Consider the following 24,160-nt stretch of genomic DNA (forward strand, 5'->3'; position numbering starts at 1 on the left):
TTCTTACTAAGAACTTAGTTCAGACCCAGACTTTGTGATGCATGACTATAATCCTGGCATTGCAAGAGCAGAGACAGTTTCTTTGAGAAAGGTAAACAAGATTAGTGTGTAACTTGTTAAAGCAATGGTAACTATGGGACTGCCTGCCATCCTGCAACAACTTTATTCACCAGCTAAAGTATGTTTCTATGGGAAAGCTTGACTTCATGACTTCTGTGGACTTATAGAATGCCTGGTGATAGGACTTATTATCAGACACATGTAATTATAGTAATCTGCTCTCTGATCTTCCTAGCTTGTGTTGAGATCCTACATCTGCTGTGACTATTGTCCTAGTTGCTAGGCAACATGTGCATGTTTATTTTGATTACACCAGAGGCCAAAGTTTCATGTATACTTCACTGCCTAGAGAAATTTGAGTTTTGATACTCTATTTTTATCTTAAATATGGTCATCTCTTAAATATACCTCATAATGTATGACATTTTCAGCTGAACTTTCATTGTCCACCCCTCCCCCATGTGATATTCAGATTGGCTCATTCTCTACTACACCCTGATCTGAGGATTGGTAGAATTTCCCCATATCCAAGTTTCACCTAAGCTGTATTACTTATCTGGGATGCTTACCCCATTCAAGCGTTTATCTGCAGTTTTTGTAACCTCCAGCTACTTTTAGTTTTTTTAAGTGAAGGAATGGAATTTGTCATAGCAAAATATTCATGAACCTTGTGTTCAAACAAAGGCTCCATCACTTGCAAGCCTCACTTTGCTCATTTATTAAATACTGATAATGACATTTAGTTCCTCAGTGTTGGTAGAGGTACCCTAAAATCAGGTATGTGAAACATATAAACTGAGTCAAAACAAGGGGAAGATTCTGTAGCTCCTCACCTCCCAGTTGTTGCACTGCACTAAAAACGCAAGGAATAGAATCTCCTTCCACCATGAAGCCGGTCCTAATCATCTTTGGAACCATCCTTGAGAGATTCAGCCTGACCTTCTGATCACCTGTGATGTCTAATTCCACACTAGGAGTTTTCATAATCAGCCTTGCTATATACTATGTTCTGATGCATAAATGACCTGCTAGCACACTATTGTGTTCCCCTGAGACAGCTCAATGTCATTTATAGGTGGCCGTTTGCTTACATATCGTCAGGTTCCCATTTTATAATATTAAACAATACATGTTGTGAAGCAGAGCTCCATAAACCTTTTCCACCCAAAACTCCTTTTAGCACAAGAAATTTTATACAACCATATATAGTAGGTGCATAAAATAGGTATACAGCTTGAACGTTTACTGACCATAAGGAAATTTTATTTTTAAACATTTATTTGCTATATATAATTCATATAATACATATTATATAATTTGCTACATATAATATATATATATTATGTGTATATAATTTCACCATTACAGATAAAAGTCAAAATGCAGACTGATGAAATGGATATACTTATTTTTTTTTATACTAAGAATTCAGTCCTGATTGAACACTTGATACTGAAAGTCATACAGCATTTTCAGTGTAGTCTGGATTTGGTCAATATTTTGATTTTATAATTTTCAGAGTAGAAAATGCTATTTCAGGTAAATACATAGTACAAAATGAACGGAGGATGTGTAGGAACATTTAAAAAATTATTGAAAATTCTGTCCTAATCGCAAACCAAAATTCGATTAACTGTCTTTTTATGACACTCAGGTCAAGCAATTCAAAGAAAAGTTTTAAAAAAGCAATCATATTACCACAATGCAATTTAAGCTAATTCCATACTTACATGTTAAAGAATGATGAGAAGGAAATGTTAAAAGCCTTTGTTTTCTTATGTATCTTTAAGATCAGGAAATGTGCCGGGCGATCGTGGTGCATGTCTTTAATCCCAGCACTGAGGAGGCAGAGTTGGACAGATCTCTATGAGTCTGAGGTCAACCTGGTCTATAGAGTGAGTTCCAGGACAGCCAGAGCTACATAGAGAAACCCTATCTTGAAAAAACAAACAAAAAATAGACAGACAGACAGACAGAAGATCAGGAAAGGTATGTACAGTAAAATCTCTGTAATTCATAATATAATGGTAGCCTACAATCTCAGCTGAGATTGTTCTGGAATCATTTTTTGTCACTAAATGATGTGATCTTATATACAGTGTAGAATCAAGGCCACAGTAAAGTCCCATCGTGTGGCATGGATAGGTTATTTTTCTTCTTTGTAATGGAAGAAAGTCTGTGATGCTTACAGTTCCAGTGTAATATGAGTTCATTATGGCTTGGAGGCATGGCAGCAAGTGACAGGCATGGTAGCAGGGACAAGAAGCTGAGAGATCACAGCTTCAGCCCCAAGAAGGCCAGAACACCAACCTCCGCTTGGGAGGATCCTGTCAACGATTCTCAGTGGGTCTTCCTGGAACCATTCAGGCTACATAGCTTGCAGAATGTCATCCCCAAAACTCCATCTTAATATTCTGGAGCCCACAATTATTCTTATGTGTTTGCATTTGAATTAATCTTTGATAATTTCTTGTTTAGAAATCTCTCACTGTTGGCATTTTTTGTAACCTCTGTGTTCATTTAGATGACCCCACAAGAAACTGCAGTTCTTACTAAAAGCACAGTTTACTAGTTAAAGGTACACAGATGTGTGCTAAGATAGGACAGCATGACATGCAGCAAGCAAGTCTGAATGTCTGTGTGTTCATCCTCTGAAGTAAATAGCCCATTATTAAGAAGGAAACGTGTAAACTTGTATTTAGTGGGCGCAGTGTTGCTGTTTGAGACTGTAGCTTTCCCTAGGAAGGTGCTTGCTAGGGAATGAGGCATTTACTTATTGTTTCTGACAAAGAGGCTCAGGGGCTTGTCTGTCTACATCTCCTTTTTCCAAGATGTTCAACAACTAATAAGATGAAATGATGGAATGTTCAGAATGTGTTATTTTTACCATTTTTCTCTTCTGTTCTGTAGGTGAATTTTCTTGTGATTAAACAGTAAAGTTCACACAGTGCTACATTTGGACTATATACTAATAATTTATGTTTATTGATGTGCAACATTCATACAAATGCACATTGAGCAACTTCTGCATAACTACCTTTGGGAACTGGAGGGTACACAGCACCTGGGATGGGTCTGGCCGCTGCCTTGTGGAGTACACATTCTTCTTTATTTCAGAGATCTTGTGGTTACATTCATGATTTCTTTTTTGTTATTTGAAATATGTTATTAAGCAAGAATCTAGTTTGTGAATCAGAAATGAATGACTTGCTTTACTCTTGTACATGTACTAGTGCAAATTTTAGAAGTTAAGAATAAGTGTTGATTTGTCAGTATTTTTATTAAATTTAGACAATGTTTACTATTAATTTTGTATTTTGTCCAAATGCCCTTTTCCTTGGGGTATATAAATGGATCTTATAACAGCAAGGAGCGACTGGCCTGCCCTTCAGTCAGGAGATGATTATGTCTAGATGACATCCTGCACGGAGCACAAAGAAGCCACCAAGACTGAGACTTACATCTTCTGTCACATTATATAATTGGTTCTAAGCGAAAGTTTTAAAAATAAGGTAATAAAACTATAGTTTATTATTTGACAGTTAAAAAATGGAAATAAGATTTGAATCAACCAATGAGTTTTGAGCTCCTTTTTGCTAACATATACTCAGCACCATAATAGGCACTGGAGAGAATTGTTTCTTGACAGGCCTAGAGCTTCACTGATAAATCATGAGCCATGTTCACCCCAAGATCTGGGTAAGCCTCCATGCAGAATGTATGATTACACCTTCTTGAGAAGTATAGAATTTATGGACTATATGTTGAACCATTGTGAAAGGTTTCCTAGGCATTGGGGATGGCATGGTGACGAGCTCAGAGGTGGGAGGTTGGACTAGCATCATGCCGAAATCTTGATAATAAGTAGTGATTTTAAAGCAGTTGCTGTTCAGTAGTCATCGTTTGTTCATGTACATTAGCTTACCCTTCAAACATTTTTTAAAATGCTTTAGCTAAGAATGCTTTAGCTAAGTAAAAATGATAAGTATTCTCATTTTGCCTCTGAGGAAACCGAGGCACAGTGTGGCTAAATAACTCACCTGAGTTTGTGCATGCATTGAATGTCATCTGTATCCCACCAAGTAGTCTTGAGGCTGGATTCCCCTGTCCCTTGCACTATGAATTAGAGCATAGGGCTACCTGCTATAGTTCTGATGCAATGATAGGGACACCATCCTGGCAAAAGGGAACATAGGGTAGGGAGCCATAGGAGGAAAATGAATGAGCTGACTAAACATCAAATAATGAAGAATTTTTTAAAAGGCAAAAGGCACTGAACTATATCCAACATATAGTAGACATTATCAGTGTGGAAATAGGATGGCTTAGTTATTTTCGAAGCATTTGTTAGGCAGCTATAGAACAAAAGGTATTGGAAGATAAATTGGAATAGAGATGCAGATAGGAGAGAATAAAGCTCAGAAACTGTTAGGAGAACCTTGGAATTACTTAAGTGCTGGTGTTGGTGACTAGGCCAGCAGTGTGTTCAGAATGAAACGAAACAAAAAAAAAAAAAAAAAGAAATGATGGGAGGTTGACAGCCAGCACTACTTCTGAATACAGGTGATTCTGAGTGGAATAAATTCCTTACAAGTCCAAAGCCAACAGGTGCTATACCTATTTTATAGACGTTGAAATTGAGGCACAAAATAATGAATAAGTGACAAAGCAGGGAGTTGATAAGATAAAGTGAATAGCTCAAACAATAGAAGATACTTAAAATTATAGAGAATTCAGTGTTCTCAGAAAGCAGCATTTTAAAGTCACAGTGAATGATAGGATGCTGAGTGAGTAGTAAGGAACATGGAGTAGGCAAAAGAAGCTCCCAGAGGGAAGCAAATTAGAAGACTATGGAAGGAACCCAAAACTCCCAGTGTGACAGCAGCCAATACATGAAGCAGGGTCAGTGTTTCACAACAAAGCTGTTGTTGCATTATCAAGTGGAAAAGAAGAGCATAGGCATGGGCCTGATGTTCTAGGTAGCCTTCAACAAAAGCAGGCCCACCAATAGGAAGGACCATCAGTGCTACAGGGGAGGGAAATGTTAAGCTTGGGATTACTACTTGGGAAAGGAAGCAAGGTCTAACTTAGCAGAAGAATATCTAGTACTTCTGATGCCCCACTCTGTCTTGTCTCAACTGAAGCAGCAGGTAGAGGTGAGGAGACATTGAAGTGAGGTTGTCTGACTCCAGCGGAGGCAATGAGGGTCACAGAGGACGTGAGCATCCTTGAAAAGAAACCAGATGACTCTGTCAGACAAACATTAAGTTAGAGTCTCTGTGCGGTAGCCAGAGATGTAAGGAACTGAGGGGAAATTTTTCTTTTAACTGGAATTAATGTCAGCAGAATGGATAAAAGATCATTACAGCAGTCCATCTCTTCGTCAGGAGCCCCACCTTTTCCCATTGATCTGAAACTTCGGGGGCTCTAGGAACCAAAATCTACTCCGTATCTTCTCTTCTCTTGCAGCCTCATAACAAGCTTGAGTTGGACCTGAGCTTTATTTAGAGTTCAAACATTTCTTTTATCCCATAAGAAATTGCTTATCACTTTTGCTAGAACACCTAAGTTATGTGACAAGCCTGGTTGGTGATCTTTTTACATCTCTGGACTCAACTTCCTGAGGTTGTGTTTAGTTGTGTATCCTCAACTCCTGGAGCGGTGCTTTTTAGATAATGGCTCTTGAATGGGAGGATGGTGAATTATTTTTATCAGGGCATTTCTCTGGTGTCTCAGCTCACATTATAAAGAATCAGTACTACTCTGGGTACTTAGAGATTCCCTTGGATATTTGGAAGGCAAAGTATTGTTTCAGCTGCACTCTGGTCTGACTTTCTAGGGTGTGGGAATACTTGAAAACTGACAGCCCATTGACATTCCCAGGACCAATGCTTGCTAGGTATTGCAGTCCATGGACACAGATGGACCTGGCATTGGTGCTGGCATACACAGCTATGCACGTCTCATGTATGGAGGCATTTCCCTGGATGTCTTAGTTTTAGTTTCTTTTGCTGTGAAGAGACACTATGACCACAGCAACTCTTATAAAAGAAAACATTTAATGTACTGGCTGGCAGCTTAGAGGTTTAGTCAGTTATTATTACAGTGGTGTGCAGGCAGACATAGTGCTGGAGAAGAACATGAGAGCTCTTCAACTTGATCTACAGGCAGCAGAAATGACTGTGTACTGGGAGTAGCTTGAACATATATGAGACCTCAAAGCCTGCCCTCACAGTGACACAGTTCCTCCAGCAAGACCACACCTACTCCAACAGGGACACATCTCCTAATAGTGCCACTCCCTGTGGGCCAAGCCAAACATGTGAGTCTATGGGAACAATATGTGTCCACACCCATCACACTGGCTGTTTGTCTTTGTGTTTCCCCTTTGTCCTATGTCACCAGATTATCTGTCATACCTTCAGAATCATCTGTCTCAGAGTCCTCTGCTCTAGTTCCATAGTCTGAGTTTTCATGAGATTGACTTGCTAGAGTGATTAACTCTTTTCAACCCTGGCTAGGCTCTACCTTTCACAAAAGCCGAGGTGTATCTATTGATCTTACCACAGTATCCCCAGAATTTAACAGGGGTATGCACTGTGTTCCACATTAACCAAAGGAACCAGTAAACTGTGAGATTCCCTTTTCTTATTTGTTTAAAGTCTATATGTAGTCTTTGACAAGGTCATTGGCAAAGTTCATACCCTTTAAAGTTCTAGGAGTTAACTTTTCATGACTATTTATAATAATTATTTACGTATATTCTTGGCAATTCAAATGATACAAAATGAAGGCACATTCAGTCCTTTATATGCAATCAGAAACATTAAAAATTTTTTACTTTCACTTCTAGAATAAGAGCTGAACAAGATGCAATAACCCAGAGTTGAGAGGGTTAATGACGTGGTAATGTCATTTTCCTTGCCCATAGTCCCCATGAATCAGCATTCATATTTCAGTTTTGGAAAACTTGACATGTCTTAATGTGGAATTTGTTGAACCAATGTCTTAGGCTAAAATCCCATTATGATCATGCTAATTTACAGCTTTATATGGGGAGATTTTGTTATTCTTGGTGGGCCTTTGGATGTCTCCATTATTGGACATAAGCTCACTTTCAGGGATTATTTAATAGAATAGTAGTTGGGTAGGAATAGTCTGAAGATATATGATCTTATACACATTTAAAAATTTAGATTTTAACAATTAATATTTGATGGCCTAGAGAGAGATTTCTATGGATAAGAGTACTTGGTAACTCTTGCATAGTATCCTGGCTCAATTCTAAGCACACCAGTGGTGCTTTGCAACCATCTAAAATTCCATTTTCCAGGGAACATGATTTTCTCTTTTGACTTCTTCTGAACTACAGGCATGCACATAGTACATATACTTACATGCAGGAGAATATTCATACAAATAAATAATGAAAATATTTTAAAATTTAATTTTTGCCTAAAGACTTTCATCATAGAAAGCACTTCCATGTACAGAATTTGTTTCTGCTACTGGTTTGACATGGATGAAGAAAATGACTAAAGGAATGGGAAATTACAGAATTTGATTAGAAATTTGTACATTTCTACCTTCACCTTGTGGAGGTAGAATTATCTGTGTACGAGTACCTCAATTCCCAACAAATTTTACTCTCAACAAAAATATAAATACTCATATATTTCTCCACTAATTTAACTGTAAAGAAAATCTACCTTTGCATATGTTCTAATTTTTTATCTCAAAAAATTGTGAAAGAGGTTACCACAGTGCTTGTAGTGTGTGTGTGTGTGTGTGTGTGTGTGTGTACACGCGCACTCGTGTGTGCATGAATGTTGCTGATTGTTGCCTAAGAGTGCTTAGAAATAAGTTCATATTTTTTTTTGACAAGTCAGTGTGCTAAAACTGTGGTCTTTTATTCCGTAAGTTACCATAGTTTAACTGCAGTGTTAGTTGAGGTCTGTGGTGAGTGACTTTGGTCATGGGCAACAGGTAGTAGCAGAGTCCTACTACCACCCCTTGAATGGAATCTGGTGAGAGAAGAGCAGTGGCAGGCCGGTGCTGCCCTTGACATAGCTTGTGAAGTGGCTCAGGGCTAGACTTGGAGACAGAATTATCGACTCTTCCCATTCTTCCTGACAATCACAATTGTTTATTGACAGTGGATTGCATAAGTAGGCAACTTGTTCCAGAAGGAATCCCTGAGCTATACATTCTAATGAATTCAGCCGGGCGGTGGTGGTGCATGCCTTTAATCCCAGCACTCGGGAGGCAGAGGCAGGCAGATCTCTGTGAGTTCAAGGCCAGGCTGGACTGACAGCCTCCAAAAACAATACAGAGAAACCCTGTCCCGTAAATACCAAAAAAAAAAAAATCTAATGAATTCAAATGTGAAGAGGCTTACATGAACCTGAACTGGTATTTGCCTAAATGATAAATGCCTATTTTAATATTATCATGATAATACAGGTTAAGTATGGAACAGTACTCAATGCTATGCATGCATTCAAACCCACTGTTTAGATGATTCACTTGCAGGACTACACCTCCCCTATGCATTCCAAAGCAGGGCCATTTATTAAGTCTTGTGCTCCAAGGAGGAGGCAATATGAGGCAGGGAATACAACAACATTCTCTTCAAATTCCTGTCTTCCTATGTCTTTTTCTTATATAGCATTAAAAGGACAATTGCAGTCATGTTATGTACTTATTTCTATTTTTAAATATACAGATAGATGGTAGATGGATAGATGAAAGATATACAGTTATATGGTAGATAGATTGATAGACAGACAGATAAATCACTGGTGACTGTGATAAAATATCATAAAGAAAGCAGGGTTTATTTTAGCTAATGGTTTTGGGGATATAGCCGTCCCCCAACCATGCCATCCTAATGACCCACTTTCTCCAGCTAGGCTCCATTTCCAAAGGTTCCATATCTTTCAAAACAAGCTGTAGCTGGGGAACCAAGTATTCAAATACAGTGTGACTTCCTTAACACTCAAACTGTGTCCTATTAGTAACAATGTGCTAGTAATTATGTTAACATTTATAATGTGGCAGACATTTTACATAATTATATCAAATACTTAAAAACCTGCAAAATAGACACTATATCCCATTTTACATATCTGAAAAACTGTGGCTTAAAGTCACAGACTAGTAAGTAACAGAGGTGGCTAGGACTTAAACAAAGTTTAAAAATGGTTCTAACAAGTGTTGAAGTGCACATTCCTTTAAAGATAATATTAATTGTTACAACAAAGTGTACCAAATAGCTATGTATATAAACTTGCAAGGTATTGTTATCTACTGAAGAAAAGTTGTGTGAGGCTCTAAGTAACTGGCTCATATTATGTGACACACAAGAGCTTCTACATCTGAGCCAGTTTGATCTGGCCACAGACTTTTATTCCTATCGGGAATTATGAACACAGTACTACAAACTAGGCGAAACCAAGGTGGAAAGTTAGAGGAAGTGTGGAGAAGAAAAGCTGAGGATAATTTTAAGTGGGTGTCTTAGGGTTTCTAAAGTTGTGACTAAACACCGTGACCAAAGGCAAGTTGGGAAGGAAATGCTCTATTAGGCTTACACTTCAGAATTGCTGTTCATCACTGATGGAAGTCAGGACAGGAACTCAGACAGGGCAAGATCCCGGAGGCAGGAGCTGATGCAGAGGCCATGGAGGGGAGCTGCTTATTGGCTTGCTCCTCATGGCTTGTTCAACCAACTTTCTTAAAGAATTCAGGACCAGCAGCGCAGGGATAGCACCTCCCACCATGAGCTGGGCCTTCCCCATTGATCACTAAGGAGAAAAATGTCATACAGCTGGATCTCATGGAGGCATTTCCTCAGCTGAGGCTCCTTCCTCTGATGACTCTACATTATGTGCCAAGTTGACATAAAACCACCCAGTACAGTGGAAGTCATGGCAACTCTGATGTTTTGTTTCTTTTCTAGGTGCCAGCTTCCTCTGCTGCAACCAGCAAGTTTCCCAGCATGAGTACCACAGAAGCTAAGGTAAAGAACCTAAGAGGGGCAACCTAAGGAATGAGACTTTAAGTTCACTGTGAGCAGTGTGCTTGTTGACAGATGGCTTCCTTAACTTAGAGAGCTCACATTCTGGAAGTCAACATCTTCCTGAGTTGAAAGTTTGTGCAAGTCCTCCTCTAACAGGTTTCTGTTGTTTCAGAGTCTTTCAAATGTGTCATTGCTGGAAATTTCCCCCTTGATGACATTTTTGAAAAGAAGAGCGACAATCTCTCTGAGTACATTCCTCTGGAACCGAGTGAATAGGGATTGTAGCTTCTAGTTAGCAGTTGTAATATATTGGTAGACATTAAGAATTAAAAAAGCTTATACTAAGTGACCTAAGTGACAACAGAAGCAAAGGAAACGGATACTGGTTGTTTAGATGCTTTCTGATATGTGGGTCATGGAGGAGAGTATTGCCTCTATGACAAGCTCCTTAGAGCTCTGTTGGGTGTTTGTTTTTACATTTATCCTTCAGAATTTCAGAATAAAAGAAGTGTAGTTGACACATAGGGTGAGGCCAGTTCTGACAGACAACTGAAGTTGCCTTAGCATCTATCTCTACCATAGTTACTGTGGGTCAAACTGTTTCTCAGAACTATTTCAGGGTAGACATTAAAGAGGAGGCATTTGCAAAATGTTCTCAACTTCTCTGTGTGTTCCAATATTCGATTGCTTTGAGGACCCCCAGCTCCTTATTATCAAATTGCTCTATCTACAGTTCCCAGCTTACGTTTGCTGTGTTCCCTGTCACTGTGCCATCGCAGCAGTTTCCTGTTCCAGGAGATGTGGCAGCATAAGTTACTACCAGGGATCCTCTTGCCTTATCTTGAATTAGAAGAGTGAAAATATCAGGAAGTGGTTATTTACCTAAGTTTTATAAAGCTTACCTTTAAATTTTATTATATTTCTGACAGCTTTATGTAATATTTTTACATTCATATTAATTTCTGGGGGTTTCTCCAGCAAGGTCTTGATTCCTTTGCTCCACCCTCCTCCCTCCTACAACTGGATTCCAGGAGTATTACTCAGTGCTTAGCTGTGGGTGCCTGCTTCTGTTTCTATCAGCTACTGGATGAAGGCTCTAGGATGGCAATTAAGGTAGTCCTTAATCTCATTATAGGGGAAGGGCATCAAAGGCAACGTCTCCACTACTGCCTAGATTCTTAGTTGGGGACATCTTTGTGGATCTCCAAACATTTCCCTAATGCCAGATTACTCTTTAAAATTTCATTGGCTCCCTCTATTAAGGTATCTCTTTTCTTGCTCTCCTCTATTCCTCCTCTGTCTCAGTCTTTCTGATCCCTGCTCTTCTCCTCGCTGCTCCTTTTCTCCTCTTCTTTTTTTCCTACCTCCCTCCCCTCTCATGCCATGTATTTTTCTCTTAGGGTCCTCCTTGTTTCCTAGTTTCTCTGGCAGTGTGGATTGTAGGTTGGTAATCCTTTGCTCTATGTCTAATATATGAGTGAGTACATCCCATGCTTGTCTTTCTGTGACTGGGTTACCTCACTCTTGATGGTTTCTTCCAGTTCCATCCATTTGCCTGAGAATTTCAAAATTTCATTGTTTTTTGCTCACTGAGTAATACTCCATTGTGTAAATGTACAACATTTTCTCCATCCATTCTTTAGTTGAGAGGCACCTAGGTTGCTTCCAGGTTCTGACTATTCAAAAAAAAACCTGCTATGAACATAGTTGAGCATATGTCCTTGTTGTATGAATGTGCATCCTTTGGGTATATGCCAAAGAATGGAATTGCTGAATCATGAGTTAGACTGATTCCCATTTTCCTGAGAAACCACCATACTCATTTCCAAAGTGGCCACACAAGTTTGCACTCTCCAGTATAAACTGTGATTGGTGTTTTTGATTTTAGCCATTCTGATAGATGAAAGATGGTATCTCAGAGTTGTTTTGATTTGTATTTCCCTGATGGCTAAGGATGTTGAACACTTTCTTAAGTGTCTTTCAGCCATTTTAGATTCCTCTATTGAGAATTCTCTATTTAGTTCTGAACCCCAATTTTTAATTGAATTGTTTGGTGTTTTGATGACTAGCTTCTTGAGTTCTTTGTATATTTTGGAAATCAGCTCTCTATCAGATGTGGGAGTGGTGAAGATCTTTTCCCATTCTGTGTACTGCCATTTTGCCTTGTTGACTATGTCCTTTGCCTTACAGAACCTTCTCAGTTTCAGGAGGCCCCATTTATTAATTGTTGATCTCAGTGTGTTTGCTAGTCTACCTCTCTGTTTTTGTGCCAATACCAAGCTGTTTTCATTAATATAGCTCTATAGTAGAGCTTGAAGTAAGGGATGGTGATGCTACTGGAAGTTCCTTTATTGTTCTGGGTTATTTTAGCTACATTGGGTTTTTTTGTTTTTCCATATAAAGGTGAGTATTGCTCTTTCAAAGTCTGCAAAGATTTGTGCTGGTATTTTGATGGGGATTGATTGAATCTGTAGATTGCTTTTGGCAAGATTGCCATTTTTACTATATTGATCCTTCCTATCTAAGAGCATGGGAGATCTTTCCGTTTTTTTGGTATGTTCTTTAATTTCTTTTTTTATAGACTCAAAGTTCCTGTCATACAGGTCTTTCATTTGTTTGGTTAGTGTTGCCCTAAGATATTTTATGTTGTTTGTGGCTATTGTAAAGGGTAATGTTTCTATGATTTCTTTTTCAGCCCATTTATCTTCTGTATACAGTAGGACTACTGATTTTTTTTAGTTATCTTTAAAAAAAATACATCTTGCCACTTTGCTGAATGTTTTCAACAGCTGTAGGAGTTCTCTGGTAGAAGTTTTTGGGTCACTTATGTAAACTGTCATGCCATCTGCAAATAGTGAAAATTTGACTTCCTCCTTTCCAATTTGTATCCCCTTGGTCTCCTTTTGTTGTCTTATTGCTCTAACTAGAACTTCAAATACAATATTGAAGAGATATGGAGCCTTGTCTTGTTCCTGATTTTAGAGGAATCACATTGTGTTTCTTGCCATTTAGTTTGATGTTGGCTGTTGGTTTGCTGTATATAGCTTTTATTATGTTTAAGGATGTTCCTGTTAACCCTGATCTCTGCAAGGCCTTTATCATGAAGGGGTGTTGGATTTTGTCAAAGACTTTTTCAGGATCAAGTAAGATGACCATGTGGTTTTTCTTTCTCAACTTGTTTATATGATGGATTTTCTTATGTTGCACCATTCATGCATACCTGGGATGAAGCCTACTTGATCATGGTGGATGATTTTTCTGATGTGTACTTGGATTGGATTTGCCAGTATTTTATGGAGCATTTTTTGCGTCAATGTTCATTAGGGATATTGTTCTGTAGTTCTTTTTCTTAGTTGTGTCTTTCTGTGGCTTATGTATCAAGGTAATTGTAGCCTCTGAAAAAGAATTTGCAATGATCCCTCTGCTTCTATTGTGTGGAACACTTTGAGGATTATTGGTATTAGTGGTTCTTTGAATTTCTGGTAGAATTCTGCACTGAAACCATCTGTCCTGGGCTTTTTAGGTTGGGAGATTTTTGATGACTGCTTCTATTTCATTAGGGGATGTATTTAAATTGCTTATCTGTTCTTGATTTAATTTTGGTTAGTGATATCTATCCAGAAGATTGTCCATTTCTTTTAAATTTTCCAATTTTGTGGAGTACTGGTTTTCAACGTATGACCTGAAGATTCTCTCATTTTCCTCAGTGTCCATTGCTATGTTCCCCCTTTCATTTCTGATTTTGTTAACTTGCATGTTCTCTCTCTGACTTTTAGTTTGGATAAAGGTTTGTCTATTTTGTTGATTTTCTCAAAGAACCAACTGTTCGTTAACATTGATTCTTTGTTTCTACTTTATTGATTTCATCCCTCAATTTGACTATTTCCTGGTGCCTACTCCTGTGGGGTGAGTTTTCTTCTTTTTGTTCTAGAACTTTCAGATGTACTGTTAATTTTCTAGTGTGACTATTCTACAGTTTCTTCATGTGGGCACTTAGTCCTATGAACTTTCTTGTTAGCACTGCTTTCACAGTGTTCCATAAGTCTTCATTCTAACTGAATTTTTCTTTATTTCTTCCCTCACCCAGGAATGGAGCAATTGAGCCTTGTTCAATTTCCATGATTTTGCAGGTTTCTGCAATTTGTGTTGTTGTTGAATTCTAACTTTAAACCATGGTGATCCAATAAGATATAGGGGCTATTCCAAAATTTTTTTATATATCTTGAGGTTTGCTATGTTGCTGAGTATGTCTTCGATTCCAGAGATGGTTCCATGTGGCACTGAGAAGAAGGTATATTTTTTGTGTTTGGATGGAATGTTCTATAGATGTCTGTTAAACCTAATTGGGTCATAACTTCTGTTAGTTCTTTTGTAACTTTATTAAGTTTCTGTCTGGTGGTCCTGTCTTGTTGTGGGGTTCCTGCCCAGGTCCCTTTGCCACTTTAACCCCCAAATAACACTTAATTATTAACCCATAATTGCTAGTATATATTTTTATAAGGACTTATCTTTCTGAGGATGTCCTCCTGACATGTCCTCTCCTCCTGGGAGATCTAGACTACATTTCCCAGAATCCTCCTCGACTCCTAGTCCCACCAATCTTGCTTCCCTATTGGCCAACAGTACTTTATTTATCAACATATTCACAGAAGGACTTCCCCCATCACTGTCTAGAGAGTGGGGTGTTGATTTCTCTCACTATAAGTGTCTGGAGTTGAATGTGTGATTTAAGTTTTAGTAATTTTTTTTTTTTTTTTTACAAATGTGGGTGCCTTTGTATTTAGGGTATAGATGTTCAGAATTGAGATTTCATCTTGATGAATTTTTCCTGTGATGAATATGAAGTGACTTTCATCTCTTTTGGTTGATTTTAGTTTGAAGTCTTATTTGTTAGGTATTAGGATTGCTACACCAGCTTGTTTCTCGGGTTCATTTGATTAGAAAATCTTTTCCTAACCTTGTACTCTGAGGTAACATCTGCCTTTGAAGTTGAGGTGTGTTTCTTGTATGCAGCAGAAGGATGGATTCTGTCTTCATATCAATTCTGTTAGCCTGTTTCTTTTTGTAGGCAAGTTAAGACCATTGATATTGAGGGTTATTAATGACCATTGATTGTTAATTTTTGTTTGCTTTGGATTTGTTGTTGTTGTTGGTTTTGTGTGTAGATTCTTGCCCCCCCCCCCTTTTTTTTCTTTTGGTGTTTGGTAAAGTGGAATTATCTGTTCCCTATATTTTGTGTTGGAGATTTCCTTCCAGTAATTTTTGTAAGGCTGGATTAGAGGATATGTATTTTTAAAATCTGGTTTTGTCACGGAATATCTTGTATTCTCCATCTATAGTGATTGAAAGCTTTACTGGGTATAGTAGTCTGGACTGGCATCCGGTCTCTTACTGTTGATAGAATATCTATCCAGGACTTTCTGGCTTTCAGGGTTTCCAGGGAGAAGTCAGGTGTAATTCTGATATGTCTGCCTCATATGTTACTTGGCCTTTTTCCTTTGCTGCTCTTAATATTTTTTCTTTATACTGTAAGCTTAGTATTTTGATTATTATGTGGCAAGGGGACTGTTTTTGTGGTTCAGTCTATTTGGTGTTCTGTAAGCTTCTTGTACTTTCATAGACATGTCCTTCTGTAGGTTGGGAAAGTTTTCTTCTATGATTTAGTTGAATACGTTTTCTGTATCCTTGAGCTGGATTTCTTTGCCTTCCTCTATACCTATTATTCTTAGGTTTGATATTTTCACAGTGTCCCATATTTTCTGGATAATTTGTGTGATGGATTTGTTGGACTTAAGATTTTCTTTGGTAGGTGACTCTGTTTCTTCTAGTGAGTCTTCAACACCTGAGATTCTCTCTTTAATCTCTTGTATTCTATTGGTACATCTGTAGTTCCTGATTGTTTACTCCGCTTTTCTGTTTCCAGCATTCCCTCATTCTGCGTTTTCTTTGTCTCTTTTTCAGCTTTCAAGCCTTGAACTGTTTAAATTGTATCCTTCACTTCTTTGGTTGTTTTTTCTTGGCTATCCTTGCTTTCTTCAAGAGATTGTTTAGTTCTTGTTTTTTTTTTTTTGTCTTTTCCTCCATTTCCTGTATTTTTTCTTCCATTTCTTTAAGGGTTTTTCTCATTTCCTCTTTAAGGGTCTCTAAATCTTCATAGAGTTGTCTTTAAAGTCCTTCCCTTCTGCTTGATCTGCGTTGGCATATTCAGTTCTTGCTGGTGTAGAGTCCCTACTGGAGGAAGGAATGGGAAGATGACAATATAAGAACATATTCAACAACAGAAAAACCAATATGACACCATCAGAATCTAGGCATCTCTCCCTCTCCTCTTGTATCCCAGTGATTGTAGGTGGTCCAAGACTTCAATATTGGCAACTCTCGATGGTGTAGCCTTTCCTTGTGTTCTTTTCACACAGAGGGCTTGTGTAAGGGGGGCAAGACTCAAGCTCAAGCTCAAGGTGAGGGTGAAGGGGGCCCAAGACTGCAATGCCAGCAGACTCTGGATAATCTGGGCTGCCAGAGCAGGTTCACTACATGCTGAGCAGACCCAGGAAGTTCCAGCAAGGGCTTGAGGGGAGTTGAACCTGTGTGGAACCCAGACTTACCTCAAGCAGAGGGCATAGCAGGGCCAAGAATGTGATGCAGGCAGACACCAGAACGTCCAAGCTGCTGAGGCAGGTTTCCTACACACTGAGCATACCCAGCCATATTAATTTCTTAATCATATTTTAATATTGACTATACTATCTATTAGTAACCAATTAGTTGTCATTTGTTCAATTATTTTTAAAAATACAAATATACAAACATGTGTTTAGTGCTGGGAATTGAACCTAAGACATTGAGACTTCATGTGTACAAGCAACCTTTGAGGGATGTTCCTAGCTGCCTTAATCTATGTTAATCCTGAAAGACTAAAGAAGGAATATGTACAAACAAAATGCAAAATAAAATCCCATTGGATTTGACATGAATGCTGGGAAAGACAGATATATGGGCTGTTTTTATTGTTTATGGTAGCTTGTAGCTGTAGGTATGATCCTGTGATTTACCTGAGGGCCAGTGCTTATTTCCAAGTGTCATGGTTTCCAGAGCAAGTATCAGCAATCCTCGGGTATCACAAATCATTGAAATCAGAATTTCTGGAGGTCAAAACAAACAAACAAAATTTTGGAAGAAGGAAGGAACATGAGGGGTAGAAGAGAGGGCTGGGGACAAAGAATGAGACACATGTGATACAGCATTGCCATTGACAGGGTTAGGCCACTTTTGGCCTCTATTGTCTTTCCTTGGTATGTCTCAATCATCATATCTTCGTTCTCTGCTGTTCTCGTGATTACATAGTAATGAATGTAGTAGCCTCCTCTTGGAGGTGTTAAGATGTTGAGCTTCATAGGTTCATGTCTGCAAATACTTTGAGCTTTTAGTGAAAAGATGCTAATTCAGGGAAATAGCAATGACAGATCATTGTCTTGTTTGCATTTTTCAAGTAGGCCAGACTATGTATGAAGGGTATTGAATGTCTAGACTTGTGTCCTGAATTCCTTGCCCATGGAATGTTAGATTGGTTTTCATACCATTGACTGTAGGATAGAAGGTCAGATAAATTGTAGTGGTGATGTAGTTCCTGGGAGTGTCCACGGACACTGGAGCCAGACAGCATAGCCGAGAATGCTGTTTCTTTACCAGCCATGGCACTTGGCAGCTCCTCTTTGCTTCAGTTTCCTTATCTGTGCAATGCGAAGGAACATGATAATAGCACCCATTTCAGACAACTGAAAGGAAACAAATGGTGAACAGTGCCTGTCCCAAAGCCAGTGCCCACTGTGGATGACCTTATGACCAGTATAGGGACCATGAAGCTCTGTAACTGACTACACAGCTCCAGCTCCATCACACACTCTTCTTGGGACCTTATTTGACATTTTAGATCTTGAATTATTTACCGAAAAGAGGTACAATAATAATACTGTCTCTGAGAGTCATGGAACATAACAATAGAGCTGATAATTGAACTTAGGAAAAGGTCCTGGTGCCACTGAGCTTATAGATAGGCCCAAATGCCTTACTTTTTCCACTAGGATTAAGTTTGGTGCCATCACTTCCAACATAATTTTTGTGAATATAGATTTAAATGTGCATTATATCAAAAGCTTCCTAGGTCTGAGTACACAGTATTAATTGTAGTTTAAAGTTTTCCCAAGCAATATCTTGATCACCAAATTGTGAATTCCAAGCTATTGATTAATTCAATTTATGATACTGCTAGCTGGCTTATTTCCTTTGTAAATTATTTAATAAACTGCATTTGTGTAAACTAAAAGGAGAGCCAAACTGAGGTGGCACACACCTTTAATCCCAGCACTCAGGAAGTAGAGGCAGGTAGATATCTGTGAGTTCAAGGTCAGCCTGATCTACAGAGCAAGTGCCAGGACAGGCTCCAAAGCTACACAGAGAAAAGCTGTCTTGAAACAAAAACAACAACAACAACAACAAAAAGGAAATTCACAGAGGAGCACAAACAAAAATTCATTAGCAAAGACAAGTGTGAAAGGACCCCAAATTTCTTTAGAAACATTTAATAATAAACTTAGATTTTTACCTCAAACAATAATAATACTTCTGTAACCAGGAGGCATTTCATGAAGATGACTGTACCTTTTACTGAGAAAGCACCAGATATGATAGATTAAGAGAATATTTAACTTAGGTTCTTCAAATAATAATAATTTAAGTTGAAATTTTTGGACATCTTCAAATATCAAAGAGGGAAAATGTTAACAGGGGGCTTTAGGACTGATTTGTGGTCACCACCTTGGAACATTTATAAAAATAAATCAAGTTCAGTGCTGATTTCTGCCTTGCCTCCTGTGGATGGAAGTTTCTGTCCCAACCACATGAACCTCCATCAATGTTGATTTTTGTTTATTTGGACAGGTCACCTTTATCTGGTTAAAAGTCTGTAAAAACATTGTAGTAGAAAGTCTTTTATAAGCATGCTTAGAACTTTACAGTATAATTCTACATTCAGGAATATAACACATAATTTACAAAGCTGTTTTTAAAACTATGGATGGATAATGACACTTGGGACTTTTTTGTCATAGTCAAACATGGGAAACACAGATAGAAAAAATGATCATAGTAGCTTTTACACAAAAATGTAACCTTAAAATTAAACTTTTAAATGAAAATCCTCATGAAAAAATATATATATATACAAGCCAAAATACTTGCTTGGTACCTTGGTTTTTTTATGTGCCTAAATCCCCATAGAGTTAGATACATATTCACAGTGGAGATGTGTTAGGCTAGAAGAATGAATCTTGAAATGAACATTTGGGCTCTTTATGTAGATTGTTAGGCCATTCCAGTCTGCAAACAGATGGAAGGACCACATCCAGCTGACAAGAAAAGGCATAGAAGACAGGTCAGATGTGGTTCACTGTGCCTGGAAGTTCTGTTTACTAGTACCTTCAGCCTCTCAGTCCCCAGTCCTCTGTGACAGCATGACTCCATCACAGGCTTCCTCTAGGCTTAACCATCAAGCACATGCTGGCACTAATAATAACTGCTGTGCTCTCTGTGCCTCAGGCCTGCCTCCATCTACCTACTCTGAACCCAATCCATAGCAAGTATTTCAGAGATAAAAAATTTATGTCAGTAGCTTGGATGGACAGAGTCTTTGGATTTGAGGGAGGAAGAATTACATTTTCTGTGGCTTCTGATTTTACTACAAGGATGTTAGTAAAACTCTCTATGTATCATTGATACATACAACAAGAAATAAAGTGTTAGCTGCCATATGACTAGTAAAGCTGAACTGTGAGAGCAACTTAAATCATACATTTTATATTGATAATAACACCAAAATCACTTGGTTGAAGAAATTCTATCACAATCTTGCTATACTGTCTCCATTGTTATTTTTTTATTTTTGGTTTTTCAAGACAGGGTTTCTCTGTATTGTTTTGGAGGCTCTGTAGACCAGGCTGGCCTCGAACTCACACAGATCCGCCTGCCTCTGCCTCCTGAGTGCTGGGATTAAAGGCATGGGCCACCAACACCCGGCTCCATTGTTATTTTTTAACTTCTCTTTCCCTTTTTAAAATTATTTTTCTCTAAATTTAGGCTATGAAAACAGAGTCCGAGAAGTCACAATCAAGTAAGGTAAATAATTTAAATAATAATGAATGAGTTTCCTATATGAATAAAGAGATTTGTCAGCTATTTTAATAACTTTGACTATTCTGTTGAATGTAAATTCATAGAATACATATAATATATATAACATTAAGTTCACGCATTGTTAAAAGGATATACAATATTTCATAAACAAAAGTATCTCACAAGTTATTCAAATCTAGATTTTAAAGAAACAACAAAGGAGGAAATGTCAAGCAGAGGAGATGGCCTGGGAAATAAAGGTGTTTGCTGTGAAAGTCTGAGGGCCTGAGTTTAACTCCCAGAACCCTCAGCAGAAGGAGAAAATCATGGTGCAATTGTCACTCTACCATGACACATACATGTACAAGCACACATGTGCAGACACAAAAAATAAACGTGCACTCACAAATACACATATACTCATATGCACAAATACACAAATACACATATGCACATGCATACACCTACATACATACACACATGCTCACACAGATGCATTTACTCATGCATGTATATACATAGAATATACTCACAGACACATATGCATGCACACGCAACACTAATAACTTTAAAAGGACAGTTATAGGTACCTTGCAACACTAGGAGCAGTGTGCTGAACCTGCTGTTAGACCTTTGGATGACAGTGGGCAAGTTAATCTTGACAGTCTTTGCTGGGCTGGTGGAGATGTCGTGAGTCACTCAGGCCTTTTCCTCTGGGAACTCTTGCTTCCCTGGCCCATGGCTGTCCAGTCTGAAAGTCATTCTGCCCCCACAGAAAAGTGGATTCTAGAGTGTACTTCATTCTTTCAACTGTTTAAGCATATGATTAGATAAGACCACAAGGCTTTCTGTAGGGCAGAGAATGGAGGAGTGAAACTTTGGAAGCACAGATACAGATCAGGCCATAGGGTGATTCTGTAACAGACCTGTCAGTGGGACCTGCCTTCAGTCTTTGCATGGGGGATTCTAGAGGGATGAATTTATCAGGTAGTTGAAAATTATCTTCTGTTCCATATTTTAATGCTTGTATTTTTTTCTGCCAAATGTTAAGAGAATTGAACCTTTGGGGATGTGATTATATTTCATCTCCTATGTACAGAGACTTTTCATAATGAATTCTATGGGTGGCAGAGAGCACAAAAAAACTTAGTTCAGCAAATGTAGTACTCACATTAGTCTTTTGATGCCTCTGTAGATAGTCTCATCACTGCTGATCAATTTTAGGGAATGTCCAAAGCAGCCCAGTGTTTAGAGAAAAGTGTGTCTTTGGGGATGTCTTTCTAGAGGAAAGACTCTAGAATTGCCACCAATGGATGCTGTTGGCAGGTCACTTTAACTACAGTATATGCCTGGAGTTTCTCCTGAGGACAGAGTGAGTGCTTTAGTCAGATTGAATTCATGGACCAATTGGTAATTATAAAAATAGCAGATTCCAATACATTAATTCAGCTTTTACTTCTTTGAAATTAACAGCCATCCGTGGCTCGTGAGAAAAAGTCTCAAGAAAGAAAGCCAAAGGAAAGCTCAGAGGTAAGCACTTTTTGCTAGGACTTAACCCTGTGTATCATTTTCTGTTGTGAGACAGACCTGTTTCCTCAGCTGACACAGCGCCATCGTGTGGCAATAGCCGTGTTCAGTTACCTTTTTTTTTCCCTTGTCAGAGTTATGGTTTCTCTTTGTAGCCTTGACAATCCTGGAACTCGCTCGGTAGACCAGTCTGGCCTCGAACTCACAGAAATCCTCCTGTCTCTACATCCCAAGTGCTGGGATTAAAGGCATGCGCCACCATCACCTGTCGTGTTCAGTAATTCTTAATGGTTTTGGGAGGATTTGTAGTCTTTCAGATTTTGTACCTAAAGTACCATGGGGTTTGCCTCACACTGGTTGATATTTGTGTAATTAAAAACTTCAAAAAATAGACTGCTATAAATACAGCCCTTATTCTGTAAGAAAAATATCTGACTGTTTTAAACCACCATCATGTTAATAATGTATGTGTATGCTTTCAGCCCCCAAACCTTCCCAGTCATGCTTCAGGGGCAGGAAGTCAGCATGCTCGTAAAGAAAAAGCAGTTTCCAGATCAAATGAGAAGATAGTGTCAGAGAAATCAGCAGAACCAAAGGTGAGCTTGATGAACATGAAGCCACTAAAAGCAACTTACTATTAGAATATGACCCCTATTGGCCCAAGGTTGAATCTGTTGGGTTGCACTGGTGCATTTGGTATGATTTAGTACTGTAGTTGCCCTGGTTTTGTAAGTCACATAGTCGGAATGTGGAATTGTGGAAGGCCTGAGAGAAACCATCAGATAGATGTAGGGAAATGTATTGTCCAACCTTCTCATGCTGCTCATAGTGACCAGTCATGACAAGGTAGCAGAGTCTTGTGTCTCCCAAGCAGAAAGCTTTGAAAAGAGGCTCCTCTTAGTTCTTTCAAAACTTGAGCCAGGGAACTCCTGCAGGTGCCCTGCACTCTCGTTCATATTTGCTCTGTCTCTCTTTTCTGCATGTCTCTGTGTCTGTGTGTCTGTCTGTGTGTACCTCTCTGTCTGTCTCTCACACCCTTTCCCCTACATCACTCGTGTGTGTGTGTGTGTGTGTGTGTGTGTGTGATCCCATCTATTCTTGAATCCATGGGCTCAAATAATTCTCTTGCCTCAGTCTTCAAAGCATCTGGGACTGCAGCATGACTGTTTCCCTCTGTTTCTTTACACAGAAGTTCTGATACAGTTTTAGAATTTTGTGGAATTTATGAACTAATGAAACCTAAACTCAGAAATTGATTCTATAATTACACAGTTGGAGCCCCTTTGCTCTTAGAAGAAGAAATATCTATGTGACATTTTTCATTGTTAGAATTTGGAAGATTAAAAAGTAGGCCCACTTTACAATGCATTTTCTATTAGAGTTCATAAATATGTGATTCAGGAATAAAATACAACCACATGGTTTGTTTGCTTGTTTCAAAAATGTTGTTGAAAATTATTTTTAACTCTCAAAACTATTTTTAATTGGGTGCTGCTATAAGATGTCAGGACATTTCACATAAAATCCAAATTTATAACTTCTCTCAAAAGTCAAAGTATCTGGAGAACTGGGTTCAGATGAGAGCAGCTGACAGGAGAAACCACAACTCCTTTGTGGGTTCCAGTTTACCACAGCACACCGAGCTCCTCAGCCAGATTCAATGGTGTTTTCACATCTGTGTAACCTGAATGGACTCTGCGGCTCAGGCCCAGCTCTATGTTGTACCCAGCATTTTACCCCATGCAGAAAGAAGCTAGCAAACTCTCAATGGTGATTCCATGACAGCAAGCTGTCAGGTGTTGGTGACATCTGAGAGTCATGATCATGGTCATAGTTAAAGGTACTTACTGAATCCTGTCACTCTTCTGTCTTTGCTCTCAGACAAAATCACAAGATGCTCCTTCTGCTGCTGGAGCAGGTGTGGTTTCTGGTGTGACTGTGGCTGTGACATCAGACAGGGCGGATGGCAAGGTGAGCACACATACAGGTGTAACGTGGTCTTCTTTGCTTGTCAGGCTTCTGTTCTGAGAAGCCTACAACAGACAGCCTGGCATTCAGAGATCATGGGCACTGTCTATGGATTTTTGTGAGGAAGAACATCTGTTTGGGGAGTTTAAAGAGAGAAAAACACTAAAATAATTTTGAAATGTGTGTATCCATTAAATACCTATTGGGCACCTGGCATATAAAGCCTAGTATCAATGCCGAAGAAATTACAATCCAAGTTGGTACAGGCCCTGCCTTCTACACTCACAGGTATGAAATGAAAGACATAAAACATTCCCAGGTGCCTAAGTAGGCATTACACTTAGCTTTGAATGTTTGCATCAGTAGCAGCCTTAACACTAAATCACAGTCAACGGCAAGGGCGTGAGTTGATAGCATGAC

General features: G+C 38.7%; 1 protein-coding gene across 13 annotated transcripts in view; it reads left to right on the forward strand.

The window, feature by feature from the left end:
• Nucleotides 1-24,160, forward strand: part of Cast (calpastatin) — a 104,515-nt gene that overhangs the window by 35,275 nt on the left and 45,080 nt on the right. For all 13 annotated transcript variants that reach the window (XM_040728942.1, XM_040728931.1, XM_040728935.1 and 10 more), the window contains 5 exons: nucleotides 10,019-10,078; nucleotides 20,210-20,248; nucleotides 21,719-21,775; nucleotides 22,255-22,368; nucleotides 23,654-23,743. In XM_040728942.1, the coding sequence (XP_040584876.1) occupies nucleotides 10,058-10,078; nucleotides 20,210-20,248; nucleotides 21,719-21,775; nucleotides 22,255-22,368; nucleotides 23,654-23,743 (321 nt within the window). In that variant the 5' untranslated portion in view covers nucleotides 10,019-10,057. The remainder of the gene's footprint in view (nucleotides 1-10,018; nucleotides 10,079-20,209; nucleotides 20,249-21,718; nucleotides 21,776-22,254; nucleotides 22,369-23,653; nucleotides 23,744-24,160) is intronic.

The sequence above is a fragment of the Mesocricetus auratus genome, unplaced genomic scaffold, assembly GCF_017639785.1.
Source record: "Mesocricetus auratus isolate SY011 unplaced genomic scaffold, BCM_Maur_2.0 Super-Scaffold_100020, whole genome shotgun sequence".
In the NCBI taxonomy this organism is placed as follows: Eukaryota; Metazoa; Chordata; class Mammalia; order Rodentia; family Cricetidae; genus Mesocricetus; species Mesocricetus auratus.